General features: G+C 46.6%; 4 protein-coding genes across 7 annotated transcripts in view; 3 read left to right on the forward strand and 1 right to left on the reverse strand.

Annotated features, from left to right (window-relative positions):
- LOC307081695 (ras-GEF domain-containing family member 1C-like) overlaps positions 1 to 5,148 on the forward strand; it is an 11,043-nt gene extending 5,895 nt beyond the window's left edge. Inside the window, 8 exon segments of the mRNA XM_079744960.1 lie at positions 885 to 980; positions 1,445 to 1,547; positions 1,645 to 1,724; positions 1,838 to 1,933; positions 2,051 to 2,146; positions 2,312 to 2,435; positions 2,656 to 2,728; positions 3,546 to 5,148. Of these exon segments, the coding sequence (XP_079601086.1) occupies positions 885 to 980; positions 1,445 to 1,547; positions 1,645 to 1,724; positions 1,838 to 1,933; positions 2,051 to 2,146; positions 2,312 to 2,435; positions 2,656 to 2,728; positions 3,546 to 3,570 (693 nt within the window). The 3' untranslated portion in view covers positions 3,571 to 5,148.
- A 312-nt stretch (positions 5,149 to 5,460) lies between these two features.
- tmem126a (transmembrane protein 126A) lies at positions 5,461 to 6,360 on the reverse strand. Its single transcript, XM_079744974.1, has one exon. The coding sequence runs from the start codon at positions 6,232 to 6,234 to the stop codon at positions 5,623 to 5,625; it is 612 nt and encodes a 203-aa protein (XP_079601100.1). The 5' UTR covers positions 6,235 to 6,360; the 3' UTR covers positions 5,461 to 5,622.
- Positions 6,361 to 6,862: 502 nt separating this feature from the next.
- Positions 6,863 to 13,383, forward strand: LOC307081694 (dual specificity protein kinase CLK4-like). 4 transcript variants are annotated; one of them, XM_079744956.1, is made up of 13 exons: positions 6,863 to 6,979; positions 7,858 to 8,024; positions 9,462 to 9,831; positions 10,444 to 10,540; positions 10,876 to 10,942; positions 11,049 to 11,168; positions 11,262 to 11,428; positions 11,537 to 11,631; positions 11,748 to 11,877; positions 12,110 to 12,192; positions 12,283 to 12,362; positions 12,490 to 12,601; positions 12,707 to 13,383. In XM_079744956.1, the coding sequence occupies exons 1-13, from the start codon at positions 6,974 to 6,976 to the stop codon at positions 12,926 to 12,928; spliced, it is 1,716 nt and encodes a 571-aa protein (XP_079601082.1). In that variant the 5' UTR covers positions 6,863 to 6,973; the 3' UTR covers positions 12,929 to 13,383. The 4 variants fall into 4 exon arrangements, with proteins under 4 accessions (XP_079601082.1, XP_079601084.1, XP_079601083.1 ...); XM_079744958.1 differs by having other exon boundaries at positions 12,511 to 12,601; XM_079744957.1 differs by having other exon boundaries at positions 11,052 to 11,168.
- Positions 13,384 to 13,859: 476 nt separating this feature from the next.
- The window catches only part of col23a1a (collagen type XXIII alpha 1 chain a), a 121,822-nt gene continuing 120,569 nt past the window's right edge, over positions 13,860 to 15,112 (forward strand). Inside the window, exons 1-2 of the mRNA XM_079744810.1 lie at positions 13,860 to 14,369; positions 14,874 to 14,940. Coding sequence (XP_079600936.1) covers positions 14,076 to 14,369; positions 14,874 to 14,940 — 361 coding nt within the window. The 5' untranslated portion in view covers positions 13,860 to 14,075. The remainder of the gene's footprint in view (positions 14,370 to 14,873; positions 14,941 to 15,112) is intronic.

Genomic DNA, 15,112 nt, shown 5'->3' on the forward strand with positions numbered 1-15,112 from the left:
ACCTCTCTGTGGGTTATTCTACTCTCCATCCTCCACCCTCTTACAGGTCAGATACATGTCATCTGGCTCAGGGATGCAAGGCTGCTGGTTTGGAACCCACAACCCTTCAGACACAAGGCTTAATAAGCCTTGTGTCTAGTGGGTAGGGTTTTAACTCCCAGCCATTGTACAAAATAGGGGGTAGTGTAGTTGAGACCAGTTATTCTCAACTGGTAGGATGCGACCCGCTGGGTATTCTCATTGGGTTTCAGAGCATATGTTGAACCTTTTATCTTGAGAAGAAGCATAAACGATTGTTTCCGTTTACCTTCCTGTTTCCACGGCTTTCTATTCCATTTAATTAGTCTGGATTGTTGCAGATTAATATCCAGCCTACATCTTTTAGTGTGGTACACACCAGAGGTAGTGAAACACTGGTCTAGACAACACTTCCCTCTATTCTACACACACTATGAGTAAACCACGTTTAGAACCGTTTACTCTACATTGGTTTAGCGAGCCTAAGTTTCAAGTTTCAAGTTGATTTTGTCTATAAAGCTCATACAAAAGCAAACTAGGTTTTTACCAAGGTGCTGTGCAGATAATTTGCACTCAGACAATACACATGGAGTCACATTAGGGACACAATAAAAACCACCAATAAAGTGCAGACACAAAATGCTTAAAACAATAACAAAAGGAAATAAGTGAAACAGAAATACCAAAAACAAGGCATAAAGTGCAGTCGGCAAGTCAATACAATTACATGTTTACTGTTCTGTTAAAAACACCGGCTGACTCGGCCGATTGGCGGAAACCAGCAGATTGCTCCGCAGGGTGAGGGAACGGACTCGGTAGAATCGGTCTGTCAGCAGCATAGTAACTCCTGTGTGTCTCACTCACAGCCGTGCTTCAGCGACCACAAGAAGACGTCTAACCTGGAAGCCTACGTCAGGTGGTTCAACAGACTGTGCTACCTGGTGGCGACTGAGATATGCATGGTGAGCAGCCTGAAGTCAACCAGAGCACCATGATGAGTTCTTACTTTAATTCAGAACCAACACTGCAGCGGACAGTGTGTACAACTACTGCTTTACTCATGCTTGCTTCTCGTGTCATTCATTTAATTATTGCCCTCAGTTTTACTGTGCAGGACTAATTACATCACCCCTTAATACATCTAATTTCCCCCAACACAAATTAGTGTGTTTTTTGAACTTCAATTAGAATTTGACCTAAGCTACATGTTTAAGCGTTCTGCCTGAATGCAATTTTACACGGCGACGGAGCCATGAACAAGCAGTGTGCTACTGCCCCCTAAAGGCTATAATAAGTCACTGCACTCAGAACGCACGTTTTTGGGTTAAAACACAATCCATAATAGCTCAACTACAATATTGCATGCAAAATATCTTATCCTGTGAACTTAAAGCTCATTAAATGTCTGCTTGACGTTTCTATCCAGCCGGGCAAGAAGAAGCAGAGGGCCCAGGTGATAGAGTTCTTCATCGACGTCGCCAGGGAATGCTTCAACATCGGAAACTTCAACTCCCTAATGGCCATCATATGTGAGTGTCTTGTCGCGCTCCCATCCCAGGCGCACCACACACGGTTGACATGGCGTTGACGTTATCCAGCCTCAGTTAACAGGGTTTCCCCCTACAGCTGGCATGAACATGAGTCCGGTGTCGCGATTGAAGAAGACCTGGGGGAAAGCCAAAACTGCAAAGTTCTTCATCTTGGAGGTAGGCCTGTGATGCAGGAGGACGGCGTCAGAGACCGCCGGGGCCTGGAGTGCCACCCGAGGAGATCAATATGAAAAATGTCAAACACACTTTCGTGTGTTTTGTTTCGACAGCATCAGATGGATCCCACCGGAAACTTCTACAACTACAGAACAGCTCTCCGGGGCGCCGCCCACCGCTCGCAGACAGCCAATAGCAGCAGAGAGAGAGTAGGTGGTGTTCTGGATCTGAACGGCTTCTCTGAGCCGTGGGGCTTCAGATCTCTCACTTTCCTGTGCCTTCATCGTGGTCCGGGTGCTGATTCCCCTCTGTGTGTTTCCTCCCAGATTGTGATTCCTTTCTTCAGCCTGCTGATCAAAGACATTTACTTCCTCAACGAGGGATGCGCCAATCGCCTTCCCAACGGTCATGTCAACTTTGAGGTGAGGTTGACTCCTGTAGGGCTTAGCTTCACGCGCAGCAGTGGGTATGCATTTGTCAAAATCCTGCACTTTGTAACCTTTCATTGCCGCCGTCACCTCACAGAAAAAATCATCTTCCAGGCTTAAAGAAAATACAATATAATGCTAATTATTTTTTCCCCCAAGAAATTTGTGGAGCTGGCGAGGCAGGTTGGAGAATTCATGACCTGGAAACAAGTGGAGTGTCCATTTGAGCAAGACCGGACCATCCTGCACTACCTCCACACAGCCCCTATCTTCAGCGAGGATGGTGAGACCCCCTCCCCCCTCTCCTCTCCCCCCCCCCCCCCCCCACACACTAGCCCCACACCCTCAACCATGTCTTCATAGCTAAGGTTCACTTCATCTGCTATCGTCTTGCTAACTTTATCTATGTCTCCTCTCTCTCTCTGGCTCTCTCTCTTGCTCTCTCCTGCTCCCTCTGTCTCTGGTCTCTGTCTCTCTGTCTCTCTGGCCTGTCCTCTGCCCAGGGCTCTACTTGGCCTCATATGAGAGTGAGAGTCCAGAGAACCAGGTGGAGAAGGACAGGTGGAAAGCACTCAGGTAAGACCTTCACCCACGTCCTTATTATTATTATTATTTTTTTTAATTTAACCTTTATTCAACCAGGTGAGACTCATTCAGATTAAAATATAATTTTATAAAGCGACCTGGCAAAGAAGGGAGTATAAAAAAGGGTAAGGGTTATGGTTAAATTACATCAGGTGTTTATTTTTTTGTCTTGTCTCTCTTTTACAATAAAGGACCAAAGGAGTTCATTGACAAGCATACAGGAACCCCCGGCTTAAGCATACAGCTACAAATCTGTTTGAAATGGATTTCAAAACAAGGACACTGCTTAGAACTCTCCTTTAGAATTCAAACGAGTTGGCCATGAAAGCTAAAATTCCTTCAGTTCCAAGTCAACCTACAGAGAGCTCCATGAGGAAGACACAGCATACTTAAAACCATTTTCAATTTCGGTTCCGTTTATACCAGTTATTCTCAACTTTTGGGTCGCAACCCATAAGGGGGGCCTTGTGAGAGCATAGGCCAAACATTAATCTTTAGCAAGAGGCCCATGAATTACCTTATATTTCAATGTTAATTCATGTTTCAAAGGCTTACTATTTCATTGGGTCTCGCCCCAATCGTTGCAGCTCATTGTTAACTCCTTGTTTTTGACATTACATGAAGGCATTGTTTTGGGTCGTGATTTAATGACTACGGACACATGTGGGACCTGGGGGTAAACCCGTTGAGAACCACTGCTGTACAGCAAAGAGTCAAGGTCAGGGCGTAGCTTGCTGGGCTGCCACCATGAATCCATCTCCTCTGACTTTTGTTGTTTCTTTGTTTCTTGGCCTCTGCCCCCCATCAGGTCCAATGTTCTCGGCAAGACATGAGGTCCCGACGCTGGCGAAGTCCCTCTGACCAGAGAGGGAGTGTGTGCGCGCACTGCACTGAACTGAAATGGGACGGAACCTAGCTGGTACTCGGTTTCTTTGTATTTCTAGCAGAAAAAATAAGAAAGGAAAAAGTGATGAGCCGGATTCATCAAGGATACAAACCACAAAAAAAGACAACGATTTGAAGATTGGATCGTAGACAATGTAAAGCTAGAGTAAACATGGAGTAAACATGCCTGTGCAGTGTATTAACTCGTCATGGTTGGTAACCGTGTATTTGTAAGGGGAGGGTCACATTTCCCTGAAACTTAAATGTGTGTGTACTCTGTGGAGATTAATAACAGAGAATAATATTACAGGGAAAAACTACTTTTTCAAACAAAATTCCTACTGACTTATTGATGTATATTGTTTTGTATATTCTCCATGGCACCCCCACCTCTCTCTCTCTACCTGACTCTGTCCTCCTTTATGACCTCTAGCCTTGTATTTTGTTTTTTTTTAATTGCACTGTACTGTATAAAAGATAATGTGAAGGGCGCTGGCTAGCCCAAAGCAGCTGCCAAAATTCAAGGTAATGGAAGGAATTGAGTGCTGAATGTCTGGGGTATAGACATAAGAGGATTCTTTGCATTTTAAGACTCCATCAAAATATCATTTCTCTTGCATGTCTTAAATCATATGTATGTATGTGTGAGTGAGAGTATAGAGGAAATCAGAGAATGGGTTGCCATTTTCTCTCTGTTCATAATTCCCTGAAGAGAGTGGTTGTACGTGTGTACATGTTTACCTCTTCATTAGTACCTGTATCGTGTATTGTGCCATTGAAACATCAGTCAAACAGACTACAGTTGGAGCCCAGTCAGCCATTGGTTTGGTACAGAAAAATTCCATCGCCTCATGGTGTTCGTCATCCTTTCTGCCACTCAGAAAGTTCTTCTCTTGACTGACATTCAGTTGTCTGCTGTATTAATGGAGATTTCTGTGGTGACAGATGTATAGTTTTTAATCGGTTTTGTTTTATGGATATGAAGAAAATTAACATGGCATGCAGCAAAAGGCTGATTTTAAAGGGGTGGTACACGTCTCGGCCCTGAAGTATGGATTAGGCTTTGACTACTGGAAGAAAAAAAAGCATCATTGTGTTGATGAGCAACGTGACAATGTGGAGGGTTTATAAGTATGGGTACTGCTATGTTTCATTTAGGTGGAAAGGAATCTGCGACAGAGAAAGGCGTACCCTGTAATACACTGGTTGTAATGACACTTCAGGCTACGCTCACTTGAAATGTGCGGTAGTTTCGTGGGTTTGTCGTTGAACTTTTCTTTTTTGCAGGTTAGATGTGATTGATGAGGGTCGGGCGGGTTCTATGGAAGGGAGTGTGTGTGCGTCGGGGTATTTATGAACTTTGAACAAACATGTCTGATTTCATTTTTCCATAATTCCTTTTCGATATCAGTGTTAAAAGGTTGCGTTTGTTTTTTTACTTCTGAACTCTTTATTTATGAACATGCTTTCTCTGTAACACATTCCTCAGTTAATAAGCCTATAGAAGTAGAGTGGTGACTTTGTTAAACCCGCAGTTTGAGGTGAAGACATTTTTCAATAAATGATTTCCCATCTTCAACAAAGCTGTGGCCTGGACAGAGGAAATTATGTCACACATATTCAATGTCATATAAAGCTCTCCCTCTCCTTCTAAACACATAATGTGCTACTTTAATTAATAATATCTGTTAAAGACATATTTTCCAAAACAAAAGTGACACAACAGATGCGTATCCTACGTGAATAGAAAGACACAAGGGATATTATTTTCCCATTTGTTTTAAATATTTATTGTGAGTGCTGATTATCAGATCATTGATAGTCAATTAATAGCATATTAACATCAGCATTTTGTGTAGGACAATTATTGATATGCATACAGTTTTTCATTGTCTTTCCTAAACCCCATTGTACGCTCCTTTATCGAATGTGAACAAATGCGTGGGATGAAGCACATTAGGCCAATGGCTATACTTGACACGAACATTTGAACACAGATGTTAATCCATGAGGTCTTCGGCCCCAGAGCCAGACACAATCTCAACAAGCTTCTTATAGGTGTCAAAGTGTCGCGAACTCAGGTAGGTACCAAATAACGCCTGAAGCACCAACACTGGCCTCATTTTGGTCAGGACCGGCCGGGAAATGTCAATGGCAAATCGAAATGCATTCCCTTTGACTGGCATTGGTGCAGACTTATATGCGGATGCGAGTCCTGCGTTCACGGGTAACGCCAACAGAATGGGGTAAATCCCACCGCCGACCACGCCGATAAGTGCACCTCTCATCAAAGCACACGATGGACAGTTGAGATCCCCAGAAAGTAAAGGACTGGACACTGCGGCGTTGTAAAAGGCGACTGTCGTGATGAATGGGAGGACGGCCATCGGGACCGACGATGCAAGGCGCGCCTGGGTGACATTCAGCGCCCTCCGAAAGAAACTGTTGGCTATAAGACCAGCAAATGCCGCGTTTCCTCCCAAGTACAAAGGTCCATAGTTGAAAAACTTCTGGTCTATTTCAGGTAGCCTTTTAAAATTCGCGATCATCATCTCCATCACGATTGCTCTCGTAGGCGCACCTCCCGCGCTTGCAGTGCTGTTTTCAGACATTTCGTAAAAAATCTAAAACAAAATTTCACTAGATCTTATACCTCTGTCTTTTGCTTTATTGTGTTTCCCGGAAGTTTTTGTCGGAATATTAAAGACAACTATACATCCATTGATTCAAGGACGGAATGGACATCACGAATACATCTTCATATGGACACAGAGCGCCGCCATGTTTTACCCATAGTGCCAAGGTTGTTATTTATTACAACTTTATTGACAATGCAAAGTACACCGTTGTCTACATAGGCGTGTTGTGAGAAGAAAAAGTGGCACGCTTATTTTGACTGATTTTAAGAATATTAATTTAAAAATAAGCTGTGTTATAACGCAAGTTTTTTAGAGCTTTTTTTACGTTTTGTGGTCCGCGTCGTGGGCATGGTCGTGGGCGCTGCAGCTGGATGCTTCTCCAATCAAAAAATATAAAGAAATGGCACGCTTATCTTGAAACTTATTTTAAGACTATTAATATATATATTTAAAAAAATCGAGCTGTGGTAGTACACACGTTAATTTTTAGAGCACTTTTAAAGGTCCGCGTCGTGGGCTCATCTGTGTGGGCGGGTCTGTGGCCATTGACGTCACGTATCTGTTTGAAGAACTTTCCACGAGACTCGGCCGAGATCCGCCATCTTGGAGCAAGAGCCAGCGATCCTCTCGTTTGTTCGCGTCCGCTGACCGATCTGCGTCACAGGATCGAGAATCGTGTCTTTTTTCCATCAAATTTGTGTGTTACTGTGTGATGAATGTGAGTATGTCTCATCTGTTGGACGACGAACAACCGTACTCGTTATATAATTGTTATTATAGCGGATTTGGAATACAGTCTAACTTTTCGGCGGAAAAATTGTTAGCCTCGGTTAGCCACGTTTTGCTAACGGTACTTTGCTACGTGGTATTCGTCAGCGTGGTGTTTATTTACAATATGTTAATATATAATGTGTATTTAATTGCCGTGGCGTTTAAGAGACACGCCCGTGTTGTTGTGGGCGATTTATGACATGCCAACGTTAAGCTGATTGTTTTGTTAGCTAAAGCTAGCCTGCAGAGCTAGCGCGGTGGGAGTTTGCTTACGTAGTTAATATGAGTTTAACATGAGTTTGTTTTCTCACAACAGTGAGTTTTCGATGTTTTTCATCGAGTCTATGATTCGTTCATTAAACCTTTTAATGTGTGGTCGACCACTCCTGGTAAACAGTGTGGCAGACAAGATGGCGACGCTCTCAGCGAGATAAACACTGATCTCTTGTCTTCCATCTTGAAACACAAGCAGCCAATCGGCGCCGAGTTAAGGCAGGTCGCGTGGTTACGTCATCCGCGGTGGATGCAGATGGGTATTTGCACGCAAAAGCGATGGAGGAATTGAATATTGGTTTATTCACTTTGAACTACTTAAAATTTAATAGTTGGGAATCATTAACATGAATGAGATAGAGACTCTAACGATCTGAAAGTGGAACCGTTAATGGAAGTCCAGAAGAGTTATGTCTTCACTGGCACCACTCATCGTAATGGAAGAGATTGTCCGCCCTAGGGGTTCTTGCGTGGCATGGCATGTCGTACCTGAGCCAAAGGAAGTCTGTGTTCAAAGCTATAAAAAAAAAACGTACGAACTTGTCTTTCCAGATGCGGCAATCCAAGAGAATGCGGTCGCGTTCGCCCGGCTTATGGCAGAACGAGTACAGCTGGGAGGAGAGGGTGGACGGCCGGAAGCGCCGCCGGAGAGACTCTCACAGCAGTGAGCGGGAGAACAAGTCCCGGCGCCAGCACAGTCACTACAGGCCCTATGACGGGTAAAAACCGTTCCTCGTTTCCCTCTAGTGTTTATCATTTTAATATTGACTTTTGTCTTTGTCATTTGTGTGTATACATGCTGGCCCAACACAGGCCCCCTGTGATCCTATGAACCATGTATGACCGCACAGCGCTGTGGGTTCACACTGGATTGTTTTCGGATGAATTGAAACTTGTCTTTAAACCAATGTCCAAGTCATATTTTAAAGTTCCCACCGTGCTCACTCTTGTGTCCTCAGGGCACACTTGTGTCCATACTGAATACTGCACTGATATTTTGTTGATACGCTTAAAAAAACAACATTCACATCCACTTGTGTTTCTCGTCGTCAGCTTTAACCAATACGTCAGTTGTTTACGTCCATGGTTTGAGCGCGGCTCTTCAGAATAATCTGCACTCTGCGTGTCATGGTTAAAACTGACGCTGGGAAACATGAAGAGGGTGTAAATGTTTGTTTTCAGATTACTAACAAAGAATCCAGCGTTAGCTGAGTGTGTTTGGCTGATATTGGGAAGTTGTGACAAAGTGTCACAACTTTCATCTTTCAGCCTTCCGCGGGGGCGAGTGTGGTCGTGAGGTCATGCATGTTTAAATCGGAGCACAGTTAGTAACGCTGTGGTTCATGTACATTACACTGTGCTGTCAGAAATATTAGCTTGATCTTTTTGTGGTTGCAAACATGGTGTTGATCCCATAACCGCCTGGATACAAACTGAAGAAACGAGGTGTTCAGGTCGGTCCGGGTGGTAGGGCTCACTCCAATGCTGTCGAGTGTTTTTTTATAAGTTCAAACGGTTGTGGATTAAACTCTTGGAAGATTCCAGATCAGCGCTAAATATAATTCCCCCCGGGGAGATGACCTCCTTCTGGAAGAGAGCTGACACCGTCAGGGTGCTAGGGCTCAGGGTGCTAGGGCTCAGGGTGCTAGGGCTCAGGGTGCTAGGGCTCAGGGTGACAGTAGGGCGTCATGGGAAGGTTCTACAGCACTGTAAATAGTAGCAGTGGGCAGAGCCACATTGCCCCACAGCCATGGTGGAGACATTGAGGTAGGTCATACTGTAGAGGCAGTGGAGACGTGGGGAATTCCTCCCGTCGTTCTCTTGGTAGGAAAACGAGAGGGTGTTCAGTGGGGGGTCCGGCGTCCCACCTCAGCAGTAGCCCGCAGAAATGCCGGCAATCATTTCATAATTGAAATACCCCAAATATGTGCCTCGCTGTCAGCCACAGGCTCCTCTATTGAGCAGGAGGCGGAGGGTTGGTGGCTGTAAACCAGTATGTTTCTAAATAAATTGCATTGCTTAAAGGGCTGTGGTGTAGAGTTTCAAACAGGCAGGCCTCCTCGCGTTGGCATCGCCCCCGCCTCTACGGCCCTCCAGAGCACAGGCCTGGGCCCCCTGCCCGTCTCACCTCTCTGCCCGTCTGTTTCCCCCTGCAGCCATTACCTGGAGACCCGCAACCTCAACCAGAAGACGGCCTCCAGGGACAGCCTGGCGTACCGCGACGCCAGCGGGGCCATGGGCTACAAGGACGGCCGCGGCCCCGCCTGTAGGGACCACCGGGACATCCGGGACCACCGGGACCGGGAGGCCGCCTGTAGGGACCAGCGGGACCGGGAGGCCGCCTGTAGGGACCAGCGGGACCGGGAGGCCGCCTGTAGGGACCAGCGGGACCAGCGGGACCGGGAGTGGCACCACTACAGCAAGTCGTCGTGCCGCAGCGGGCGGAGCGGTCGCAGCCGGCGCAGCAGGAGCCGCCGACGGGACCGCGGCCGCCGCCGAAGCCCCTCCCACCACAGCTCGTACTCGGTATGGGAACCCCCCCCCCCACCCTCTCTCTTTGTCTCCCCCCTCCTGTACCCCACCTAAAGATCAGGCTCATTTGTCACTGGTGTCGGGGTCTTGTTGTATGTGCGTGCCTGTGCCACTGCCATTGATGTATGTGTTGGACTTGTTAAGCATCGGTTTGGTTAGTTTGGTTAAGTCCCAAACTAAAGGGGTAGATTGACCTGGGAGGGGAGCTTGTAAACATCATAGCGGGCTGAACTACTGGGGATTGTTAATCGTTAAAAGCTGTTAAACCAAGGTCTACAAGCTTGTGCTCTGCGTATGATTTTTATTTTCTGTACCACTGAGAAAGTCTCTCATCTAAAAAAATATCTTGTTGCCATGTTTTTCTTCTGTAACACACACTATGTGGTGGCTGCCGCCCAAATGCCTTTCTCTGGTGGGGCTGAATTTGAATTTGCTGCTCCGTCCATTCGCCCGGCGGTGTTACTGAACGGCCCGAATCTATCCGCACCTCCCCCACACCTCCCCCCTTGGCCCGGTTGAATGAATGCCGATGATGTCGCGTTGTGGCGGCCTGGTGCTGACTGGCTGATGATGGGTTATTGATGTGGTCGACTCCCCGCGGTGCAGAGAAGGAGCCATCGGCGCAGGAAAAGATCCAGGAGTGTTGAGGATGATGGCGAGGGTCACCTCATCTATCACATTGGAGACATGCTGAGAGCGAGATGTATAGAATATAAACCTTTTTATTTTTACTGTTTCTACTCTCTCTATCACAGTCTTCTGTCTTGTTGTCTGGATGATTGTTCAGTTGCACAGACTTATGTAAACCGGAGCGTAGACTGACTCCAGGGCCCCAGGCCCTTTGTTAAGATAAGTTGTAAGGCTAGAACTCACTCTGCAGTGTGACATAGTTTAATATTGTGTTGGATTACACCAGCGACATATGTAGACTAGCTTAGCAGAGTGTGTGTGTGTATGCCAGGTAGTGAAACAGCAGGAGGCCTATGTCCACAGCCGTCCGTGCCCCGGTGCTAACTACCTCTCTCTCATTCCCCGTAGATGAGATAATGTCCACTCTAGGAGAAGGAGCCTTTGGGAAGGTGGTTGAATGCATTGATCACAACAAGTAAGTCTCAGGGGCGTTCATATCCACTCACTGTTCAATTACTGATTTGTTTCTCGGATTCGCACGCCACGTGTGTTTCTCACACGTTGTTGTTTTGGATCTCCAGCAGTGGTGGACCTCGCATGGCTCTGAAGATCATTAAGAACATTGACCGCTACCGAGAGGCCGCCTTGTCTGAGGTAGAGGTCCTTGAACAGATGAACTCGCTGGATTACGACCGCAAATAGTGAGTAGACACCACCGTCAACCAGTCCACACAGGTGCTCCCTCGGCACAGACTCTTGGACCAATGCGGTGCGTGTGGATCTTGTGTTCTCAGTCCATGTGTGCGCATGTTGGACTGGTTTGACTACCACGGCCACGTGTGCATCGCCTTCGAGCTGCTGGGCCTGAGCACCTACGACTTCCTGAAGGAGAACAACTTCCAGCCTTTCCCCATCGAGAACATCCAGCACATGGCCTACAGCATCGTTAGAGCGGTCCGATGTGAGTAGAATCACACGCCGCTCAACCGCCCTAGAGACGGCCACATGCCTTCTCTAGCGCTTCATCCCCGTGTCGTTTATTAACGCCCCCGTTCCCTCTCCCTCACAGTTCTGCATAAGAACAAGCTCACGCACACGGACCTGAAGCCGGAGAACATCCTCTTCATCGACTCCCAGTACGACATCGAGTACAGCCCCATACTGGTAAGGAAACGGATCCCCCTTTCTCATGCACGCTGTGAACACCCAGAGCTGTATGGGTGACTTCATGCCAGGGTCCTCTAGTCACTGTCGTGTGTTCCCCCCCCCCCCCCCCTCAGAGGAGAGACCAGCGCACCCTGAAGAACCCGGAGGTGAAGGTGGTGGACTTTGGCAACGCCACCTATGAACACGAGCACCACACGTCGGTGGTGTCCACCCGGCACTACCGCGCCCCCGAGGTCATCCTAGGTGTGTGTCCTGGAGACGGCGGCGTGGTCACCACTGTATTATAGTGACGCTGAACCTGGGTTATAAAGCACCCTGAAACACAAGTGCTTTCACGTGAATCCATTTTAAAATACAAAAATTACCATGGAAGTCAAAATAAAAAATAAGATTATAAAAAGGTAATCATTGAATAAAATGCAGATTAATAAAAACCTCTAATTAAGTGCTCTTTGTGGTGGCGATGGCCTTCCAGATCTGGGCTGGGACCATTCGTGTGACGTGTGGAGCATCGGGTGCATCCTGGTGGAGTACTACCTGGGGACCACACTCTTCCAGGTAGGGGGCGGTAGAGCGCTCTGACACTTGAATCACTCTTCCTTGCCGTCGCTGCTTCTGTGTCTCACTTTGATCTCTGCTGCGTTTCAGACCCACGACAGCAAGGAGCACCTCGCCATGATGGAGCGAATCCTGGGCCCTATCCCCACCCACCTCCTGCAGAAGACCAGGCAAGTCCCCTTCCTCACGCCACACTACCTCTACTCTAACGGCCTGTCCTAGAGGAAGACCACAGCAATTAACAGGATGTAGTGCCCCATTGCTGCTATGTTTGATTATTTTGACTTTTTATTGAAGGATTGGAATTCTCTTCTCCAGGAAACGTCGCTACGTCCACCGCTACAAGCTGGACTGGGACGGCAACAGCTCGTCAGGGAGGTTCGTCAAGAAGAGCTGCAAACCGCTCAAGGTGAGAGGGGAACGATGAACGATTAGTGTTTCCTTTGCTATTAACATGTGGTGACGCTGAACCGAGACCCTGTGCTTAAACACCTGAACCCTTCTCCTCCCCCAGGAGTACATGATGTGTCAGAGCGAGGACCATCAGAACTTTTTTGACATGGTGGAGAAGATGATGGCGTATGACCCGGCCAAGCGCCTCAACTTGGAGCAGGCCATGAGACACCCCTTCCTCGCTGGCCTGCACAAGAGGAACGGCAGCCGTAGCCACCACCGGAGCAGCAGTAACCACAACAACAGCAACAGCAGCCGCAGCAGCAGAGGCAGCAAGTTTTAACCCCCAGTCCCCTCTGTCAGGACCCCCACCTGCATGAACCCGGAACACAAGCCTGCTGTCTGACTCTCTGGGAGAGATTGTGAACTTGACGACTGTATCAGTCCACCTGCCCTATCATCTTATCCTGGTTATGAACAGAAACGGGCCGATTTCAACAGCCATGTTTCACCGCTTCCTCTGGGTTTCTTTTGTTTATTTATTTGTCTTTGTAAATGTAAAAGTTTTCTCAAGATTTTTTTTTTTTTTTTTTTTTTTTTACTGTGCATAATGTAAACTTGAGATTTAAATGTAAAAAAGCTATGCTAAGGTTTGATAATTGTAAATGCTCGGGCTAGGGACGGAGATTCTGTACATTTGAGCAATTGATTTGTGCCGTTTTCCTTTACGGCTATTTTTTGTCTTGAGGGGATTTATAACTTTTGCAATCGTGTTCTTTTTTTCAATAAACGCTGTATTTCGTACTGATGATCGGTCTCTTTTTGAATGTCCGGCCCTGCCCCCGCTAGAGGGCAGTATAGAGCTGCTGGATTAGACTCGGAATTATTCGTGACATTCATACGGATCGATTTAGATTTATATGCAGCCTATTATGTTCGAATAGTTAAACTGGTAACCGACAGCACTGGCAAATGGCATAGAAGTATATGGAAATAATTCAAAAAGTAATAAATTAAGTCTATATAAATCAATGAACGATCCGGGAATATAATACATTTTATAAAATAAATATCTAATCTCTATGCAGCACTAGTGTCAATCAATCACTTGATTATAGCGCGATCAATCTGCTGCCTCCCACGTGGCCAACAGGGCGGGACATCGTGGAACACAACTTGTGGAGACAGCTTGACCCGCTGCAGGTCTCACATCCTAAACACTCAGGAGCAGGGAACACCTCCTCTGGTCCATGTCCAGACCCTCACAACCTGACATTACGCTAGCACTAACCTGCTCTTGTCTCCAACACTTGTTGAAGAATTGAACCCTTTGCTAAGAACATACTGGACTTTATTTAGATTGGTTGTTCAGCGCGGCGCTCTATAAAGTTTGAAGTCGCCTTAGCACGTTGTTGGAATTGCGAATCACCTAACGCGGACACCGTGGTTCACTGGATCAACGGGACGGTTCTGAGGAGCAGGATTTCAGCATGGATACAGCGAAGGACTCGAGCGGGGAGAGTAAGCCGGTGTGCCAGTTTGCGCCCAGGTCCGGACTCCGACAGTGGCTGCCAGGATTGCCCACCGCTCTGTGTCTGCTGTTGTCAATGAGCTCCATCGTGGTGTGTCTTTTGATGAGCGTGAAGACGTTCCAGCTGGAGAGCCGGCTGCAGATGGAGATGGACAAAATCTCCATCCTCCAACCGTCGCACAGCGCGTTTCTGAAGGAGGATGGCACCCTGATTCCCGAGCTGAGCACCCCGATTGAAAAGCTCGTTGAAGAGGTATGAATGTCTCAAACAATAGAGATGAACTATCACTGAAGTTGAATAAAGCCACAGGTCGTTTCATTGAATTGAACTGTTTAAATGTTCACCCAACTCGATGCGTAAAGCGCGCGTAATAGCAGAAAAGGAGCCTATGTTGCGCCAACTTTCAGCTCTACACTCGTACTGACTGCATGATCGTAAGACGACCACACTCACCTATAGCAACCTCAATATTTAATTTAGAGTATGCTTTAAAATGCATCAGAGCAAATGCATATAGCAGTGTCAATTATACGGAAACTGCATTATTTTGCTAAAATACACATTTTGCGAAATTGGATTAATTAAGAACTTTGATATAATAGACTCATCTTTAAAAAAAAAAAACAATCCCTCAAATCTAATTTGCGTCTTTGGGTCTTTATATCATATTTGAAACTGTTTAATTGTATCGAGGCCTATGCACACCGTTTAATTGTAGTACTTTCCATTATTCATATTGGTGTAATCTCTTTGTAGAAACTAACGGTGATCCCCAAACTCCGCTCAGCCAGGGACGTCGCTCAGGAATGCTCCTGTCCCCCAGGTATGTCCCGTCTGTCTCTCTGTCGCTCTCTTTGTCCCCATATATCTGTCACTGTCCCCACTTCCACCGTCTCTCTTTCTCACATTTCTCATTCTCTGTCAGACTCGCCCTCCTTTATTGTTGTCTCACTTTATTTAAACATATGTCGGCTGCTAAGTGGTTCAGAACAGGT

The sequence above is a fragment of the Pollachius pollachius genome (assembly GCF_949987615.1).
Source record: "Pollachius pollachius genome assembly, chromosome: 10".
Classification (NCBI taxonomy): domain Eukaryota; kingdom Metazoa; phylum Chordata; class Actinopteri; order Gadiformes; family Gadidae; genus Pollachius; species Pollachius pollachius.

Excerpts from the sequence above, each read along its gene's own strand:
- LOC307081694 (XM_079744956.1), top strand. Across the intron at positions 10,541-10,875 it reads AGACATGCTGAGAGCGAGAT|ATGAGATAATGTCCACTCTA; the intron begins GTATAGAATATA and ends CATTCCCCGTAG. Across the intron at positions 11,632-11,747 it reads TCGAGTACAGCCCCATACTG|AGGAGAGACCAGCGCACCCT; the intron begins GTAAGGAAACGG and ends CCCCCCCCTCAG.
- tmem126a (XM_079744974.1), bottom strand. The coding sequence starts at position 6,234 with ATGTCTGAAAACAGCACTGCAAGCGCGGGAGGTGCGCCTACGAGAGCA.